General features: G+C 28.8%; 2 protein-coding genes across 3 annotated transcripts; both read left to right on the top strand.

The window, feature by feature from the left end:
- The first annotated feature begins 4137 nt into the window (after positions 1–4137).
- LOC114174895 (transcription factor bHLH61-like) lies at positions 4138–6084 on the top strand. Of its 2 annotated transcripts, none has more exons than XM_028059628.1 (4): positions 4138–4785; positions 4989–5162; positions 5241–5408; positions 5493–6084. In XM_028059628.1, the coding sequence occupies exons 1-4, from the start codon at positions 4207–4209 to the stop codon at positions 5526–5528; spliced, it is 957 nt and encodes a 318-aa protein (XP_027915429.1). In that variant the 5' UTR covers positions 4138–4206; the 3' UTR covers positions 5529–6084. The 2 variants fall into 2 exon arrangements, with proteins under 2 accessions (XP_027915429.1, XP_027915428.1); XM_028059627.1 differs by having other exon boundaries at positions 5489–5877.
- Positions 6085–11423: 5339 nt separating this feature from the next.
- LOC114176302 (tyrosine aminotransferase-like) lies at positions 11424–13647 on the top strand. Its single transcript, XM_028061288.1, has 7 exons — positions 11424–11932; positions 12009–12348; positions 12427–12645; positions 12771–12830; positions 12954–13109; positions 13201–13294; positions 13380–13647. Exons 1-7 carry the CDS (start codon positions 11661–11663, stop codon positions 13496–13498), a joined length of 1260 nt encoding a protein of 419 aa, XP_027917089.1. The 5' UTR covers positions 11424–11660; the 3' UTR covers positions 13499–13647.
- Positions 13648–19654: the final 6007 nt, after the last annotated feature.

Below are 19654 nucleotides of genomic sequence, written 5' to 3'. Positions count from 1 at the left end.
ATTTATAAAAAATAAATTTAGTCTCAATTTAGAAGGGACAAAATTGCTCCATTTCAACCAAAAGTGAGACTAAATTGAACAAAAATAAGAAATATTAAATAAAAATAAAGAATATATGGACTAAATTGAATTAAAAAGAAATAACACACACTCAACACACTCACCTACTCAGACACTCAACACACTTAACACACTCACACACACTCACTATCAAGTCATGATAGGATTAACTTCACTAACTCCCTAAGTATGATAAAAAAAATATGTCTCATAGTAATCAATGTTAGTGATCAAAAGTTATTAGTCATTATAGTGACCAATTTACATACCAATTTACAAAATTAAAAATTAATGGTTACTAAAATAGTCACTATTATAAATAAAAAATTATAATTGGTCACTAAATTGGTTACTAATTAATTAGAGATCAATTTAGTAACTGAGTCATTTTGGTAGCCAAAACCTAGGTAGCTAATTTTTAGTGACCAATTTCTTTCGGTAGCCAAAACTATGGTAGCTAATTTTAAAAATCAATTTAGTGATCAATTATAATTTTTTATTCATAATAGTGACTATTTTAATAACCAATAATTTTTTTTCTTTGTAAATTGGTATCTAAACTAGTCATTATAGTGACTAACAACTTTTGGTCACTAAAATTGGTTACTAATGAGACATTTTCTTGTAGTGATTATACCATCTGCCAAGTGAAGTCTCGTTTGACTCTCACCACCTAGATTATAGCATCTTCCTCTGTGTGAGTTGGATACTAGTTGAGTTAGAATAGTCTCACATAACAAATCTCCTTCAATACACTTTGACTCACCATAGATTGGCATTTCCCTTTGGAAATAACTAATTTGACTATTAATATCACACCAATTTTCACAAACATTCTTACATTTACCATTATAGCTCAATACAGTCACTATTACAATTTGTGACATAAAAAGAATAGCTATATAGTAAATTATAAATCACTATTCTAACAAGTCAAAGTCTTCTAATGGTTGCAAACCTCATGTAATCAATCCATATCAATACCACACATAATTCAAAGCATCAATTCAATATCCTCGTTCTATTCTAATTCAATTACACAAGTCCAATAATTCTCAACACATTGTCATGATTCACAATCCAGTTTAGTTATACATATCTAACCAATTCAAACCAACCAATAACTCATATCACATATATGTAAACCCAACAACACCAACCCTCTCCATACCTTTCCATCATCATTCAAACCAAACCAACAACTCACATAACAGGATATGTAAAACCAACATAACTCACCCTCTCAAAATATTTCTATCATCATTCGCAATAACATAGAAATTGGATATAAATTCTCAGTATAATCACATTCAACAATAAAATTTCATCATTTATTTTGCAGAACCCATTTAAGAAAATCACATTTACTATTAAGTTCAATAATGGTCATAAAATAAATCTCCATGTCATTGGTCTTATTCTTTCTCATTATTCTCAATCCATTTAACAAATTTATTCAAAAAAGAAAGAAAGAAAAGATGCTAAAACATCAATTATATTTATAAAGGACTAGTTTCCCTTACCTGATAAAGTTTATCTAACTTTGCTCTCATCCCTTAAACAACATTACACACAGAAATCACTATCTATAAAATCAAATGTCTGATTATAAACGATCAAAGGAAAAATTTTTAGGATCACAAACAGAGAGTGATTCATTAAGAACGAAAGAGGCGACAGGAAACTGAATATGGGCTTGCATGCAAGAAAAAAATGTTACTCTTAGAAAATGGGTAGAATTTTTGAATCACCATTAAGAAAAATTGATTGAGGATTTTGATAGGCTTCTTCGCGTAGAATACTCCAATATTTTTTATTCTTCAAAAGGATGGAAACTGATTCAAAATTTTAAAAAAGGAAGGGTTTTGGGAGAGCTATGTTTATAGAGAAGAAAAGGGTTTCTTGAAGAAGGAATTTTTGGGGTTCTCACACTTGAACTTTTACATTTCAATCTCTTTTATCCAATCAAAAACTTCTCTTCTTGGATATAAATGATATGTAAAATTGATTTAATTTTTATTTTCATTCTTATATTTTTTTATTTCATTTTATTGGATTAAGAAAAGAATAAAAAAGAAACGAAATGAAGGAAGAGAGATTGAAAAGTAAAATTATGGCTTAATTAGTGATTTAGTCTATAATTTGTTGATTTGGTCTTCTAATTCTTTAAAAATGTTCAATTTGATAATTTTCGTTATGTTGGTGTTAACACCGTGTTTGTACATGCCACGTGTCATTTTGTGGAATTTTAATTTTTTTTAAATAATTAAATTCTCACGTGTCACGACATGATCGTGCCATGTGTCAATTCATGAAATTTTTAATTTTTAAAATTCTTTTTTACTTTTTTATTTTGTTAAAAAACAAAAAAAAAAAATTGTCATGTGACACGTTATGGTTGTGCCACTGACTATTTCCAATTTAGTCCCTCTATTTACAATTTTGATTAAATTTAGTCCCTTAGTTTTAAAAGGATTCAATTTTGTCCACTATAATTTGATTTGAGACCAAATTAGTAATTAAGTTTGATTACAACTTATATATTCATGTTAAAATAATTTTTTATCATTTATACACTTCCTAAATAATCATGTTATTTTATTTCTTATATTTTGTCATTTGTAATTTTTTATACTTCAATTTTTTTACACATGTAAAAAACAAAATCATTTGAATAATTAGGTGGAGTAATTTGATTTATAAACTCTAAAAGTTATTTTAACATGTATAAATAAGTTGTAATTAAACTTAATTACTAATTTAAACTCAAACTAAAAAGAATAAAATTGGATCATTTTAAAAAATATGTTACAAAATTAAATCAAAATTGTAAATATAGGGACTAAATTGAAAATAGACATTGTTACTTTGACACATGGTACAACCATGATCTATCACGTGATAGTTTTCTTCTAATTTAAAAAAATTAAAATTTTTTAAAAAAATAAAATTTCACGAATTGACATATGGCACAACCATGATGTGACACATGACAATTTATTTTTATTTTTTTTTAATTTTAAGAAAAATTTAGAAAATGAAAATTTCACAAAATGACAGATGGCATATACACACACAACGTTAATGGAGAATACCAAATTAAATTTTTTAAAGAATTATAGGACCAAATTAACTAAAAATTAATAAGATGAAATCAAACCAATAAATTATAAGGCTAAATCACTTACTAGACATAAAATTATCTAACTAAAAAAAAGTAAATAGATATTTGATAAAAAATTGTTATAGAGATATGACATAATGATGAATGTAATAAAAAAATCATGTATTAATGTATTTGAAAAAAGAATATATAAAATTAAATTTTAAAAATAACTTAATGTAAAAAATTATAGGTGGCAATTAGGGTCTGATCCGTCGGGCCGGCCCGCTAAAAAATCCGAGGCGGGCCAGGGTAGTAAGCTCGTAGGCTCGCATTGGTCCAACCCGCATAAGCCCGCAACCCGTGTGGGCTGGCCCGCGGTGCACGTGGGCCGGCCACAAGCTCGCATAAAAAAAAACTTGCACTTGAGTATATTAATTACTTTTTTTATGGATTCTTGCATTAACACGTTTCAAATTCTTTTATAACTGGAAAAGACAAGTATTATGTATTTTTTTTTTAATGTACTAAAATTTTAAATAATACATTGTGTATGTCATAGTATGAATATAAATATGATGAAAATGTTGAATTATCAATTTATCATCCAACTCCTCAAAGTCTATACTTAATTTTGTGAATTTGTAAAGTTTCCTAATTTTTAAACATTAAAAGTTTTATCATAAAAATTAAAAAAAATTAAAAAAATTAAAAAAAGTTAAAAAAAACTGGCCAGTCCACAGACCCGCAAGCCAAGTACAAGGCGGGACAGACCAGTGTTCACAGTCCACATAAATTGTGCAGGACGAAACGGATCAACCCACAATATGCAGATTGAGCCTAAACGGATCGGACCAACCCGCGTTGTCATTCCAATAAAAAATAAATTTCAGTTCAAAAGGAAATGTAATTACAAGTAGTGATTAACTTGCTTATTAACCTATAATTTAAATTATTTTTTAAGTTGGGAAACATTATTGCTTGGGAAGGTCACAGAGTCAGTGTCTAGATAGTCTTCCGTGTGCAGCAGAGAAAGAAGAGAGATGGAGCTTTCTCAGCTTGGTTTCTTAGATGAATTGGTGGCTCCAAGAAGAGAGACATGGAATGCTCTGTCCAGTGGGTTCTTGGAGCTATTGTCTAATGGTTGGAGTTTTGACACTTTTCTTGAGAACCCATCTTTCCCCACCTCTAACTCTCTGTTTGCTGCATTTTCAACACCCATAGACCGCAGATTTGAATGCCCTTTCACCAATGAACTACCACCATACCCTTTTCCTGATGCCTTCACAATGCCATTGCCGCACCTTCACCCTGCCAACGATGATCCCCCACCTCCACTTCCACCCACACTGGAGGATGAAGATGTTGCCTTTTATGACAACAACAACAACTTTGAAGAAATCAAGAGTGTCTGCAAAGTTGAGGAACAAGGTGTTGAGAATCCACAAGGCACAGAGATTCCACTCTTCAACACAGGCATGTCTGATGATGCAGAGAGGAAACAGAAGTCCAAAAAGCTAGAGGGACAGCCCTCAAAGAATCTCATGGCAGAAAGGAGGAGAAGAAAGCGTCTCAATGACCGTCTTTCCATGCTTAGGTCAATAGTCCCCAAGATCAGCAAGGTCATTTCCAAAACAATGTCTTTTGTTTTCTTTTCTTTTTTAACCCTTACTTTTCCCTTTTTGTAATGTCTGAATCAGTATAAGGGAAATTGGAATTCTCATGTTTGGCTTACATCCATAACATGACCCATACTTGGTTTCTTTGTTTTCTTGATTTGCTGTGTGACACTCTGAATTGAGCAATATCAACTTTAATTTAACAGATGGACAGGACCTCTATTCTTGGGGATACTATAGACTACATGAAAGAGCTCTTGGAAAGGATTGGTAAGTTGCAGGAAGAAGAGGCGGAAGAGGGCTCAAGTCAGATTAATCTGTTGGGCATTTCAAAAGACCAAGTGAAACCAAATGAAGCAATTGTAAGAAACTCCCCCAAGGTACTCTACCAAACCAAACCAAACCCCCTGACTTAAAGCATAATCACAGACCCACTTTCTCAATAAATGTATTTGCAGTTTGATGTTGAAAGGAGAGACCAGGACACCAGGATCAGCATTTGTTGTGCTACAAAGCCTGGATTGCTACTATCAACCGTCAATACATTAGAAGCATTAGGCCTTGAGATTCAGCAATGTGTTGTAAGCAGCTTCAATGACTTTTCAGTGGAAGCATCTTGTTCTGAGGTATGTATTCTATTTGGTCCCTTCAATCTTATTTGCATGCTTGAAACTCTACCGTAAACTTACTCATTTCATGGTCATAGGTAGGTGAACAGAGAAATTGCGTTAGCCCTGAGGAGATAAAACAATCACTATTCAGAAATGCAGGGTTTGGTGGGAAATGTCTCAAGGAGAAAGATGGAAAATTGATAAAACAATTTGCAGATGGTGTTAAAGAAGCAACTTTCCTTCTTTAGTTTGTAATCCATGGAATTAGGGAAGTAGAAGTTTTAGTGAGATTCAGAATAAGTTGGTTTTGATTGACGATTTCCTTCTTAAAGCCACACCCTGTGTTTTAACATATACCGGGGCTATCCTTTAGTATGCTGCAAGTTCACCTTTGTAAAGGAAGTGTGTTCTTTTTTAAGAAGGGATCTATAATGAAGGAGAATTATTGCAAAGCCCATAATTAAGTGGAATCAACTTGATTTTCCATGGATTCCTATGCATGCTGCTACTTCAAAATATCCTTTTCTGGGACCTTAAAACAATAAATGTCTGTTACATGTTTCCTGTTGCCCAGGCTGTGACCACCACACACCAACCAACTGGATTTTCAAACTGTATGGGTCCTGTTCTCTGTCAGATATGTTATGAGAGGTAAGGCTGTTAACTTTTGAAAGAATTGCAGAACATCCATTTTTAAAAAGAGTCAATCGTCAACCTTTTTGTGTTATTTTTTGAAGATTAGTCTATTATCACATTAGTCTTTTAAAGATTTCCACATGACATAGTCTTCTAAATATTTAAAATGTAATTATAATTGTTTTTATGAAGGATTAAACTAATGATTAGAAAGAATCAATCTTTCTTAAAAAATAAACAACAGAAGAATCAATGTAGTAACGTGTTCTGTGCATATGAAAAATACTATGGTGACAATTTGAACCATTAATACAATGAAAAGGTAATCTTTAGAATTAGAAGCATGATAAGACGATTATTTGATGAAAAATATTTTAGGGATTTACTCATAGTTAAATAAGTATTGTTGCATATCGCTTTTATGATTTTCTGTAATGGAAAGATGAGGTTTTCCATTCCATCTAAAGATCATGTTTCCATGTAGCAGCTTCCTATTTTGCAGCATAGCAATCAACATTGGATATAACCTTTTTTATGTCCACGAAAAGCCCAAAAGGGTAAGAATATACAACTATACTGCTAAGTGCAGATAACACAAGATATACGGAGAAACACTGAACCTGATTTTAGAAAAAAGTACAGAAACGATAGATTAGGTTCTGCAAATTGAAAAAACATGGTACTAAAGAATCTTGTATGGCTTCCTCAGTGGTTTGGTTCCATATGGTAAATGAAAGTAGCTAGTTGAAAAATGCGTTGCTGGGGTTGGCATGGCGAAGAAACAAGGTAACATGATTTTTGCTGTGACACTGATGCTTAGTCAAACCATAAAGTAAAGCCCATTATGAGCATCACCTGAATGTCACACAAACAAACAATCAGATTGTGCTTGCTTACTGGTTTGGTAAGTATTCATTTCTTCTTTTGATTCCTGGTGAAGTGAAATTTAGGTTTGTTTTCATATATGATCATTACCACTTATTTTGTTTCTTTTCTTTTGGCTAGATTATAATCCATATGTTAAAAGTTATTTATCTTTCACACAAAGCACAAGGTTACCATTTCTGGTTTGTGGTCAAATAATTCGTTTCAACAAACGAAGCTCCTGTTTGGATAATTCCTTGGTAAGTATTAATGAAATAAAAAAAAAATGGAAACAAAATGAATTAGACTTTTCTATACGTAAAATGAAGAAGTAAATAAAGTTTGTGAACATTCAAAATGTTGCTCTGTAATGATTACCCTTCACCAAAAGCTTGAAACTGCGGCTGAAGCTTCTACTTCAATACCTGCAGTGGTCAATGTTTCAATTTTCATGTAACTGCATTAGTACACAAAGTTATGGCCGTAAAACCAAGTTTGCGTGTATTCAAACTGCAACCGATGATCACATGGTCTCATCAAAACGAGGCCTTAAAAGTTTATTTTAACGATCAAAGAAAAATGAAAATGAAGGAAAGGTAGCATATATGAAGAAGGAAGGGCCACAACGATAGGCAAATGAGCGTGCAGAAACATTTTTGGTGAATGGCAATACTGCAATGAACAAAAGTCCAATATTAAAGTGATTCTGGTTTTGTTTCACGTGACTTGTTTTCACCTTTGTGTAGTTGTTTTGAGCCAGCAAAGTTGATCTTAAAAAACTATTAAATCAGACACCGTGCTATTATAATAAGGGAAACTCTCTTGAGAAATTTCACAAAGAGAGAGGGACTCATTTATCACGAGTACGTATCCCTTCGTTACTGGAAATGAAGACATTTTTTCAACAGTAAAGACTGATGTCATAGACTCTATGAGTCGGGGACATTATTGTTTATTTATAAATTATATCTAATATTTTTATTTCTTATTTATCTTTTTAATTTTTCAATTTTTAATTTCAAATGTTCAATCTAAATTCTTAATTCAATTGATAACATAAAAATTTATGTATTTTATTCTCCTTATTTTTTAACTTTAACTTCTGTTTTTTCAACAAGTTTTTTTAGATTTTCAAGGTGTTTTTTTTAATTATACTTTTCTTTTGTGATTTCGTTGTATTAAATTGTTTCTAATCATACATTTAGTCATTTGTCTTTTTTTTAATATTTTTATAATGTAAAATACTAATATTTTATATAATTATTTTTGTTTTATGACTTGTTTCAAATTGTTACCTAAGTTAATTTGTGAAGGAAATGGGCATTAAAGATCTAGATTTACTAGTTTCAAATGAGACAAAAATTTTATATAGTTAAACACAAGAATTAGATGAAATAATAATGAAAACCGCAACCCAATTACTCCATTGTAATCCTAATTATGGAACAAATGATCATTTTGTACGCCCTAAATGTGTCTAACTAGATATTGTTCAACTTGAATAGGAAAAGAATAGAAGTTTATTTTTACTATTACCTTATTTAGTAATACGCGGCGGCCTTTTGGAACTCCTTCATATGTCATTGGGCTTGAAATTATAAATCAGAATCGGTTGATTTTTTTTTAAACAGGTGAAGTCGTTAGGGTTGGTGATAACATTCAGACCGAAGTCGTCATGATATAAGTTGGTGTCTTTTTCTTTTCCAAAAGTAAAATTGTTATTATATAGGTCAGTTTCAATAAATCAGATAAGTGATAGTTATTAGGACTCATAACAATTTTTGTCTTTTATATATGTATATATGAAAGTGATATCGTCATGAGTCCTAACGACTTCACTTTTCTGATACACTGAAATCGATCTATACTGTATCATGACAACTTCAATTTTATAAAAGAAAAAAAAAAGAAACCAGTTTATATTATGACAACTTCAGTTTTATTATCGTCACAAGTCCTCACGATTTTACCCTATTTTATAAAAAAGTAAAAATCTATTGACCCAGATTTACAATTTCGGATTCAAAACAACTTGAAATACAAAAGAGGCGTCATTATACCATAAGTATTAATTTTCTCTCAACAGTTCTCAAACGGTAACAGATGCTAATGGCATATTTGTTCCAGAGATCAAGAAATTTTCATCCACAACAACTCATAGACCCTTTAGGCTTTAGCCCAAAATTCTTCCTTAACACTCTTGCCACTGCATTCTAATGGCATAGTGGAAATTTTCTCTTTAGACCTGAGCACAATTTCTAAAAGCAAGTCTCACTATATCTTATAAGAACTCCAGATGACAGTTTTCACGTTTTTCTTCTTCCCGCTGAGCCTCGTCTTGTTTTGGCTAATTTTGTAACTGTTTATCTTCTGTAGCTTCTGTAATTCAGGAAGACTCATTCGAAATATTCAGTGGTTTCTTCTTTCTTTCTTGTGCTCCAGTGTTCCATATTCTTTTCTCTCAAGTTTATTTGCGTTTTGCATCATTGCTTTTGTGTTTCATTTTTTCTTTTGAACCTGCTTATGCTTTTTCGTATTACTAGATTACATAGTAGGATCATAGTGCATTTCTTGGATTAAATCCCTTGCCTTACTCAAATTTTCGTTTCTGCCAAAGAGATAAAGCAAGCCAGCATATTGATCAATATCTGGAGACACACAAGCCATATTCACATGATAATGATAAATCTTTAAAATATTATTTAAGCCAATAACTTACCATAATTTAAGAAGTCTCTGAGAGCCGTATACTCCAAGTTGTTGTTATAATATATCATCTACCAACCATTGATTCTTGATCATGTGATCTATTTTCCTTTGTATAAACTATCCACATTAGATATTCATATAATAATTTATATAATGTTATTTTTATACTTGTCTTATTAGTTTTATTAATAAAACTAAAAAATCATAAAATTAATTATTATCTTTTGTTATAAAATTATTTTATTTTTTTAAAATAAAAAAATACAAAAAAAAAGAAACTTAATTTTCTAAAAAATTAGGAGAGAAGTATTTTATATATAAAATATAGACTGTGTTTATCTTCTTTATTTTAATTTATCTTTTACATTTTATTTATTTTCTAAAAGATTCAACTTGAAATAGTCATTACTTAATTTTTAATTACATCATAAATTTACATATTTAATTGAGTTTTTTTTTTTAATTTATTATATTGTGTATTAGACATATTATTTTTTATTTTCATTTAAATATTCGTATTTTTATTTTGTCATTAATTGACTGAATTTTTATCTTAACTCATTTATCAACTTGTCTTCTTTTTTTCTTTTAATTTTTTATAGCATTTCAATGAATTCGCTTTTAAGGATAAGCAAACCAACTAGATTCAAAGGAGATGGATAAAAATAATAAGCAAGTTGATAAAAAAAATAAAAAATGAAAAGATATCAAACAACATGAGACAAGAAGATATTAAATCAAAATAAAAAATAATCAATGAAATTTTTAATAAAATTTAGCTCTAATTTATAATTGTTAAAAATAATCTAAATGTTAATTAAAGTTTAACGTTAAATAAAAAAATACAAAATCAAACATTATATAAAATAAAAAAACCCACAATTTTACTGTCTTTGAATTAAAAATAATATCTAATATCTTATATATCAATATTTTATTATATATAAATATCTTAATAACTATAACTCATACATTAAAAAAAAATATAAATCCATCAAATATTAACTTCGTCAGCTCCGATACCTCCCGTGTAGAAATTCAAGAATGTTATTGTCGGATTTGAGGTTTAATGATTCTCGAGAATATTGTTAATTAGATTATTCCAAAAAATGGGAGTTATGTTATGACTTCCCTTCCCCCACCCACTCCATACTGATATAAAAGCATATAAAAACAAGATACACATGCAAACCACTACGTCTTTCTTAATCAGCAGCATCTTTTCTTTGCTTATGTTAAGTTCCCTTCGTTGACCACACTCGGGCACTATAAAGACCAGACACCAAACATAGATACCTACACGACACAAACATAAAGACCAGAAACAAAGTTTAACAAAAAAACTTCTATAATAAAAATTTATATATAACAATTACGAATCATAATCTAAATAACTAAAGATTAATATTTATATAAAAAACAGTATATCAAGTATACTTTATAATTTAATAAAAATCAACATGAACAATTATAAATAAAAAACAAAATCTAACAAAAAAACTTTCGTAATAGAAATATATATAGAAAAATATATTAATTATATAATCACATAAATTAATGTAATAGAAATTAAATTATTTAAACATAAAAAATAAAAAATGTCACAAATTAAAATTAATTATAATATAATATATTATATACGTTTAAAAAATATTAAATTATTGATTATTTAGTGTTATGTTATATTTTTAATTTTAATATCGTTATTGTAAAACATAACTTGAAATTTATTTGTGTTTCTTAAATAAATGTTTAGTTTATTTTTCAGTACTTGCGTATCCAATATAATTTTTGAAATTGTTTTTATAAAAACTCTTTCTCTTTACTTCTACTTTCCTCTGCAATCCTATTTCTCTTGGCAAACCTTCAAGCGTCGCTGCGTCACTCTCGAAAAGGGATAGAGAAACGGCCGCGTCTTGTTACCGTGTCCAATAACTGGGCCGTGTCTGGCTCAGAGAAGAGTGTCCGACACCGCGTCATACACGCTTCCGACGAGTGTCCGCGTCCGCAACGCATCGGAAGCAGGGAAGCGCCGTGTCGGAGCTTCACCCCGAAGAAATGGAGAATGGAAGTGAGAAGAAATGGAATTTTGATGGGAAGCAGAAGCAGAAGGGTTCATCCGTGTCCGTGAGAGGAGCCTATAACATGTTGATGGAAAAAGTGAAAAACAGTGGAGACAAGAAACCTCTAATTCGTCTCTGTCGTGTAGATCCTACAGACAACCCACTCTATCGGACAAGCCTCGATGCTTCTCAAGCTGTTGCAACTGCTGTTCACTCTTATAACTACAACTCTTACTCTCCCACCGTTGGCTTACCCGATGCAAAGAGGTTTCTTCACTTTCAACTCTTATCTATACTAATTCAAACTACTCTCTCATGTAATACTAAGCATTTCTAATAACAGGGCCATTGCAAATTATCTCTCTGCTGATCTTCCATACCAGTTATCACCTGAGAATGTTTTTATCACTGTTGGTGGAACACAAGCTGTAGACATAATCTTACCAGTTCTTGCACGCCCTGGTGCCAACATTCTCCTTCCAAGACCAGGCTACCCGCAATATGATTCTCGTGCTTCTTGCTGCAACCTTGAAGTTCGTCACTTTGATCTTTTGCCCGAGAGAGGTTGGGAGGTGGACCTCGACTCCCTCGAAGCTGTAGCGGATCACAAAACAGTGGCTATGGTCCTCATCAATCCTAGCAATCCTTGTGGAAATGTGTTCACATACCAACACTTAAAAAGGGTACACATATATAGTCTTTAGTGCATGTTTGTTTCAGTGTTGGAAATGAAATGTGATGATTTCTCAGTGGTCTTGCAGGTTGCTGAGGTTGCTAGGAAACTTGGAATCTTTGTTGTTTCTGATGAAGTTTATGCTCATATAACCTACGGAAGCAATCCATTTGTCCCCATGGGAGTGTTTTCATCAATAGTCCCTGTCATTACAATTGGATCTTTATCAAAAAGATGGTTGGTTCCCGGTTGGAGAATTGGTTGGATAGCCACATGTGACCCTCATGGAATTTTTCACAAAACTGGGGTTAGATTTCTCCTTAATTATCATTTTCAACACCAAATGGAATAAATTTTTCTCCTTATCATCATCATCATATATTTGACTGATTATATTGTATGAATTTTGCAATTGTTTTCTTTCTTTATCAGCTGGTGAAAAATATGATCGACAATTTGGAAATCTCAACTGACCTTCCAACCATCTTGCAGGTAATAACCAATGAAAACCACCATAAGCAAAATAACATTTTTGTTTTCTTCTGAGCATAGATTAAATTCAAAATTCCATTTTGTTTACCCACGAAAGAAAAATTACAGCTAATAAGTTTACAGGCAGCAATACCTGACATCATTGGCAAAACCAAAGATGATTTCTTCGTAAAAAATCTTAGTATATTGAGGGAGACAGCAAATAAGTTCTATGATTTATGCAAGGAGATTCCTTGCTTAACATGCCCAAACAAACCAGAAGGAGCCATGAGTGTGTTGGTAAGTGGCAAAGAGCTTTAAGGTTGTCATCATGTTATTGCATTAACACTGGATCACATATGATCAATTAATAGTAAATTGAATGGGGCAGGTGAAAATTAACTTTTCGCAAATTAAGGACATTATTGATGACATGGATTTCTGTGCCAAGCTAGCCGAAGAGGAATCTGTCATTCTTCTTCCTGGTAATATGTTTTTCTTCTTCTGCAATCTTAGTTTCATTACTTTCGTAGTAAATTTGTCTCTATTGATGATGATCATTGATACTAGGTGTTATGGTTGGACTGAAGAATTGGGTTCGAATTAGTTTTGCTGTGGATCCTTCCGATATTGTAGATGGCTTCAGCAGGATAAAAGCATTTTGCCTTCGATATGCAAAGATGTCATGAAGTCATCTCAGAAAAAGCCACCAAATTCGTCATGTTACATGGTAAAGGGTGGGAAGTGTTGTTTTCTTATCCATGTTATATTTATGAACATCATTGACAAAGAAAAAATGATTTTTTGACTACTAAATTTTGACAACTTTCTCTTACAATATTAGATATCATATTTTAAGTGGGTTTTCACTTTTCCTTTCTCTCATTCTCAATATTCCAAAACCATTTAAAAGATGACATCTCATGTTATAAAAGAAAGTTGTCAAAATTTAGCAGTCAAAATATCATTGTAATTTGGCAAAATATATATGTATGAAGATACTCACCTCCTTTTTTTTTATATTATCACTTTAATCCATTTTCTAACATATAAATTGTTAAAAATGTGATTATAAGATCGATTTTTTTCTGTAGTAGTACAAATACAAAAAATAATCACCCAAATAGCACACTGTATATTTTATTAATGGATCAGAATTTTGTTCTCGAAAATCGAAATTCTGACCTTGTTTTTTTCTTAAATTGTTCCAAAATCAGTTAGACTTCGATTAATCGAATTTTGAGCTGAATATTTTTTCTTTAATTTTCGTTTTTTTTTTAAATTGAAGAGAAAGCTAAAATTTTTGTTTATTTGTTTAGTTTTATTCCTTTTATAGGGAAAGGAAAAAAAATTAATGGTAAGAATTATAATAAATTAATTTAGTAATTGTTGATGATAATTCATGTAATTCTTTGAAACAATTAAATATTGAAAAATTTATAATTATATTTTGAAATAAATTAAGTTTAGTATTATTGTAATGTATAGATTATTAAAAAATATATGTTCAAAATAGAGGAATAAATAATCGATTGAAAAGTTGTTAAAGGAAAAAAATTTTGATTGTAAAATTATATTGTAAAATAAATTGATTTTATTATTATTTTGTTGTTGTTGAAAGTTTATAAATTTGGCAGTGATGATTTGTTATTCAAATTTGATGTGTGAAGTTTTAAATAATTAACTGTTTTTTAAGTAATTATTTTTAGTTTGAATTATTGTACAATTAAGTATTTTTCTACTTCTACAAATAATCTTCGATCAATCACTTATTCCTTGATTTTTAAAATATAATTTTTAATTATGTATATATTACATGTCAAATAATAAAAAAGTTAATTTATTTTAAAATATAATTAAAAATATAATTATTTAATAAAAAAATTTAATGAAAACGAAAATTAAAATTAAAAAAATTCAGTTCAGAATTCGATTTCTCGATAACCGAATTCTTACTGATTTCCAAGTTATTTTCAACAAAAATGAAAGTTAGGATATGATTTTTCATAAACCAAATTCTAAACCAATTTCAAAAGTGTGCTACTCCCGTAAATATTAGGCGCAGTAGATAAGAAAATAAAAAGGAAAACCGTGCTATTTTAGAAAAAAAAAATCTTATAAGATCATTTGCGAAAGCAATTCTTATTAACTTTTATTAAATAGATCATTTTTAATTTACGCCTAAACTAATTTTTAATTTAAAAATAAATGCTTAAATTATATAACAAAGACTTATTTAATAAGACTTGAGATGTGCGGTAAGATTAACTAAAACAAAGACAATTTTACATCTTTGTTTACAACTTTATAGGATTCAATATGAGACTTTATTATGAATTAAGTTTCTAAGTACATATTTTTTCTAATTTTTAATTCTTATGTTTATCTTTCTAATATGACGACTTAAAATATTATTTTTTTACACATTATATATGGCTCTAATAATACTAACAACTTTGATTATATTCATAAACACGCAAAAACATATTATAAATATTATAATTTTTCAAGCAAGTGTTTCTTTTATCATACTTAACCTAAGTTTCTTAAAAATATAAGAAAATTATAATTAAATAACTAATATTCGATGAAGAAATTGTTAAATTATTATCAAAATTCTGTGTAGAGATAATTAAAATTCATATTATTCTGGTCAAAAGGTACGAGGTCTCACCAGCTAAAACATTTAAAGTATTCTATCCCTCCAATAGCTTTATTTATATTCTCTCTTCTGAAAAAGAGACATTAAGATGAGGTAATTTGATGATATCTAGGTCAACATTGAGCAAGACATTTGGAAATAAACCAAAAAGGCAACCTATTATGATTCTAACAATGCAAGAATTTTCATCGTACATAATCGTTTGATTAAAAAAGTTGTCCATAAGCTTTTTGAGACCAATCAATCTCATCTTTTAAATGGTTGTCCAATTTAAAGGTATCAAATAGTTGGTTTTAACCCTATGATGGTGGTCATATTTTTAAGAGAGTGGGAAAAAGAGACCCCATGAAAGAGATCTAAATGCAGATCTTTGTTACCTAAATGCATAGTCACAAGAAAAAGTGACATATTGAGAGAATATATGTCGAATTTTCTAAGTTGAATAGGACTGAAGATTTCAATCTTTTCTAAATGAGGTTTGAACCCTTTTAATATCTATTTCTATTAGTTAGTTGTTCTTCTTGTAGTGGGACTAACTGAATTACTACATGAGATTTACCTACTAATTTTTATATATGGATTTTATATATGGATTCCATCTCTTTGACTCATTAGATATTCTTATATTTGAAGATGTTTTTCTAGATCATGTTCCAAACAATTACTATGAAACTCTTCACCTGTAATTCTTTAAACCTTAAAGAGAGGGTTCATCCAATTGAACAATTGGATTATTAGTATCATATTTGAAATTATGTGAAAAAGTTGAATTTGTCCTGTTTTCATCTTCACAATTAACTTTCATTCTATCACTTTTAAAAAATGAATCTTTTCTTTTATTATTCACTAATTTATGTATTTAGAAAAAAAAATTAAGACTAAATATTAATTTATCATAATTTAATAAAAAATTGAGAGACGTAAATACTAGAATAAAAATATATGATAATCAAGTCACAATTAAAAATTGGTTATGAGAAAATACACAGTACAATATTTATTCTTCTATATTCAATAATTAAATTAATATCTTTACTATCAAATGAGACGAGATATAATTACTTTTGTTTTCAAAAATGGAAGATAACATATAAGAAATGATAACAAAAATGATGTGTCTTGTTATGTTGAAAAACAAAAAAAAAAAAAAAATAGGTGAGACCAGGAGACAAAGATAATTTATGAGAAACTCCAAAGACAATGAGAGGAACAATAAAAATATTTTAATAATATTTTTTTTCTTTATTATATTTAATTTAATAATTTATTATTTATTAACATTAAATATTGTACTTTATAAAAGAAATAAAAAATATTTAATTTAATTCTAATCAATTCTTAATATACTACACATAATTTAAAAGTTTTCTAAATTTTTTGCTAAACATAATTTAAAAACTTTTACTCCTAATCCTCTAAAACTCCTCTTTGCTTTTCTCCTCTTCTAACTCCTCTTCCTCATCATCCTCTCCCTCCTCCTTCTTCTTCTCTTCTTTCTTTTGCTCTTTTTTTTTTCTTCCACTCATCTTTAATTAATTTATAACAAATATTTTATTAGATTTGGTGATGTCTATTTTGCAAATAGATTTTAAAAAATTCAATGACTAATAAATTTTAAAAAAATTGAATTACTAACGAATTTAACGATAATTTTTAAAAAATTTAATTACCAATAAATTTTAAAAATAAACTCCATTATCAACAAATTTGTCAATAAACTTTAAAAAATAAAATTGCAGATAAATTTTACTATGACATGTTCAATTTCCAAAAGAAATTTTACTATGATAGCAAAGATTAGAAGTTTTGTTCTCTTCAAAAACAAAAAAAAAACACATGAAAGTAAACATAAGAATATTTTTTTAGAAACTCAAAAGACAGTGGAAGGAACAATAAAAAATATTTTAATAATGTTTTTATTCTTTATTATATTTAATTTTGTAATTTATCATTTATTAACATTAAATATTGTACGTTATAAAAGAAATAAAAAAATATTTAATTTAATTCTCATCAATTCTTAATATACTACATATAATTTAGGTTAAAATAACTTATTGGTCTCAATTTTCGTCAAATATTTTCAAATAAGTCCTAATTTTGGTTTTGTGTTCAAATAGGTCCCAATTTTCGTCAATTTTGTTCAATTGGGTCTTTTTTTGCTAACACCGTTTAAATCATTAATGGCCATGAACAGTGATTGTCACGTGTCATTTTGTGATTTTTTTGAATTTTTTTTTTGAATTTTTTTTATATTTTTTTAAATGTCCACGTGTCAACCCAGTGGCGTGCCACGTGTCAAAGTCAATTTTCTATATTCAATTTGGTCCCTATATTTGTTATTTTTGTTCAATTGAGTCCCAATTTTTGTTAAAATTAACCAATTTGATCCATCTCCAAATTGAAACCAAATTTAATTTTTTATTAAAATATTTTTATATAATATATTAAAATTCACATCATTATAACTTTGATATAAAAATTAAATTTGATCACATATTCGATAAGGACCAAATTGGTTAATGTTAACAAAAATTGGGACTAAATTGAACAAAAATAACAAATATAGGGACCAAATTGAATATAGAACATTGATTTTGACACATGGCATGCTACTGGGTTGACACATGGACATTTAAATGTTTTTTAAAAAAAATCAAAAAAAATCAAAAAAAAATCAAAAAAATTTTCAAAAAAATCACGAAGTGACACGTGATACGCTACTGGGTTGACACGTGTACATTTAAAAAAAATAAAAAAAAATTCAAAAAAAACCACGAAGTGACACGTGGCCGTCACTATTCATGGTCGTTAATGATTTAAATGGTGTTAGCAAAAAAGGACCCAATTGAACAAAATTGACGAAAATTAGGACATATTTGAACACAAAACCAAAATTAGAACTTATTTGAAAAATCTTTACACAAATTGGGACCCAAATAATATTTTAACCTATAATTAAAAAAAATTCTAAATTTTTTACTATGTATGATTTAAAAATTTTCACCCCTACTCCTCTAAAGCTCTTCTTTGCTATTCTGCTTATCATCATTTTCCTCCTCCACCTCCTCTTCTTCATCCTCCTCTCCCTCCTCTCCTTCTTCTTCTCTTCTTTCTTCTCCTCTTCTTTTTTCTTTCCACTCATCTTTAATTAATTTATAACAAACATTTTATTAGATTCAGTGGTAATTGGTGTCTATTTTGCAAACAGATTTTAGAAAAGTCAATTAATAATAATTTTTAAAAAATTAATTACTGACAGATTTATCAATAATTTTCAAAAAATTTAATTACTGATAGATGTTAAAAAATAAATTCCACTGTCAATCAATGAATCTTAAAACACAAAATTACAGACAAATTTTACTACGATACGATAAATTTCAAAAAGACAAACTATGATGTTTATTTTCCTAACGAAAATTATCAGAAAAAATATTCATAAATAATATATAAATTATTGAGGATTTTACATACAGACATTTTTATTTATAATAAAAATTCTAATTTACTAATATATATATTACTTGACAGATTTTATTGAGTTTCATGCATAATTAAAATTCTAAAATTTTTTTGTTAATTTTTTTTTATTAACGAGTATAATTCCATATAAGGATACGGACAATTTAGGTAGTTAGTGCATGCGCATATCATTTTTGGCAATACGCAAATTCGGAATCTACTACGTATAAACCTTGTGATCTTATATTTTAAAGTGAATATGATGCTTTTGAAGATATATTAGATTATTACAAAATTCGTGATTTGTTAGCATATGCTTGAACATTTTTTAATATATTATGATTCTTAATATTTTAATCAAAGAAATGCATTTGGTTTAGGCACATAATTTTGACTCATAATAGAAGTCGTATCGGAATAAATTGAGGAATATATTCCGGTTATTCTGGAGACTTAAAGGCATATGCTGAAATTCTGAAATACTGCTATTATAGTTTTGACTTTCTTTTTTTTTGGGTTCATTTTATAAAGAAACTTTTTACTATTACTCACCTTTTAATTTTAAATTGAGAACAATTTCTTAAACGTCACTTGTATGACAAAAAATCAATGACAGTTCAGTGTTATGAATGACTTCTTTTATATAAATAATTATTAAATATGACAGAATTTTGAATAAATTATACTGTTTTTTTAAATGTTATTTGATATTTTTTTC

This window comes from Vigna unguiculata, chromosome 3 (genome assembly GCF_004118075.2).
Source record: "Vigna unguiculata cultivar IT97K-499-35 chromosome 3, ASM411807v1, whole genome shotgun sequence".
Taxonomy (NCBI): domain Eukaryota; kingdom Viridiplantae; phylum Streptophyta; class Magnoliopsida; order Fabales; family Fabaceae; genus Vigna; species Vigna unguiculata.
Note: the sequence above shows the minus strand (reverse complement) of the source record. Positions and strands in the feature narration are given on the sequence as shown.

Coding starts and splice junctions, on each gene's coding strand:
- LOC114174895 (XM_028059627.1), top strand. CDS start 4,207: ATGGAGCTTTCTCAGCTTGGTTTCTTAGATGAATTGGTGGCTCCAAGA. Junction 4,786..4,988: donor TAGTCCCCAAGATCAGCAAG/GTCATTTCCAAA, acceptor TTAATTTAACAG/ATGGACAGGACCTCTATTCT. Junction 5,409..5,488: donor TGGAAGCATCTTGTTCTGAG/GTATGTATTCTA, acceptor TCATGGTCATAG/GTAGGTGAACAGAGAAATTG.
- LOC114176302 (XM_028061288.1), top strand. CDS start 11,661: ATGGAGAATGGAAGTGAGAAGAAATGGAATTTTGATGGGAAGCAGAAG. Junction 12,831..12,953: donor ACCTTCCAACCATCTTGCAG/GTAATAACCAAT, acceptor ATAAGTTTACAG/GCAGCAATACCTGACATCAT. Junction 13,110..13,200: donor AAGGAGCCATGAGTGTGTTG/GTAAGTGGCAAA, acceptor TGAATGGGGCAG/GTGAAAATTAACTTTTCGCA.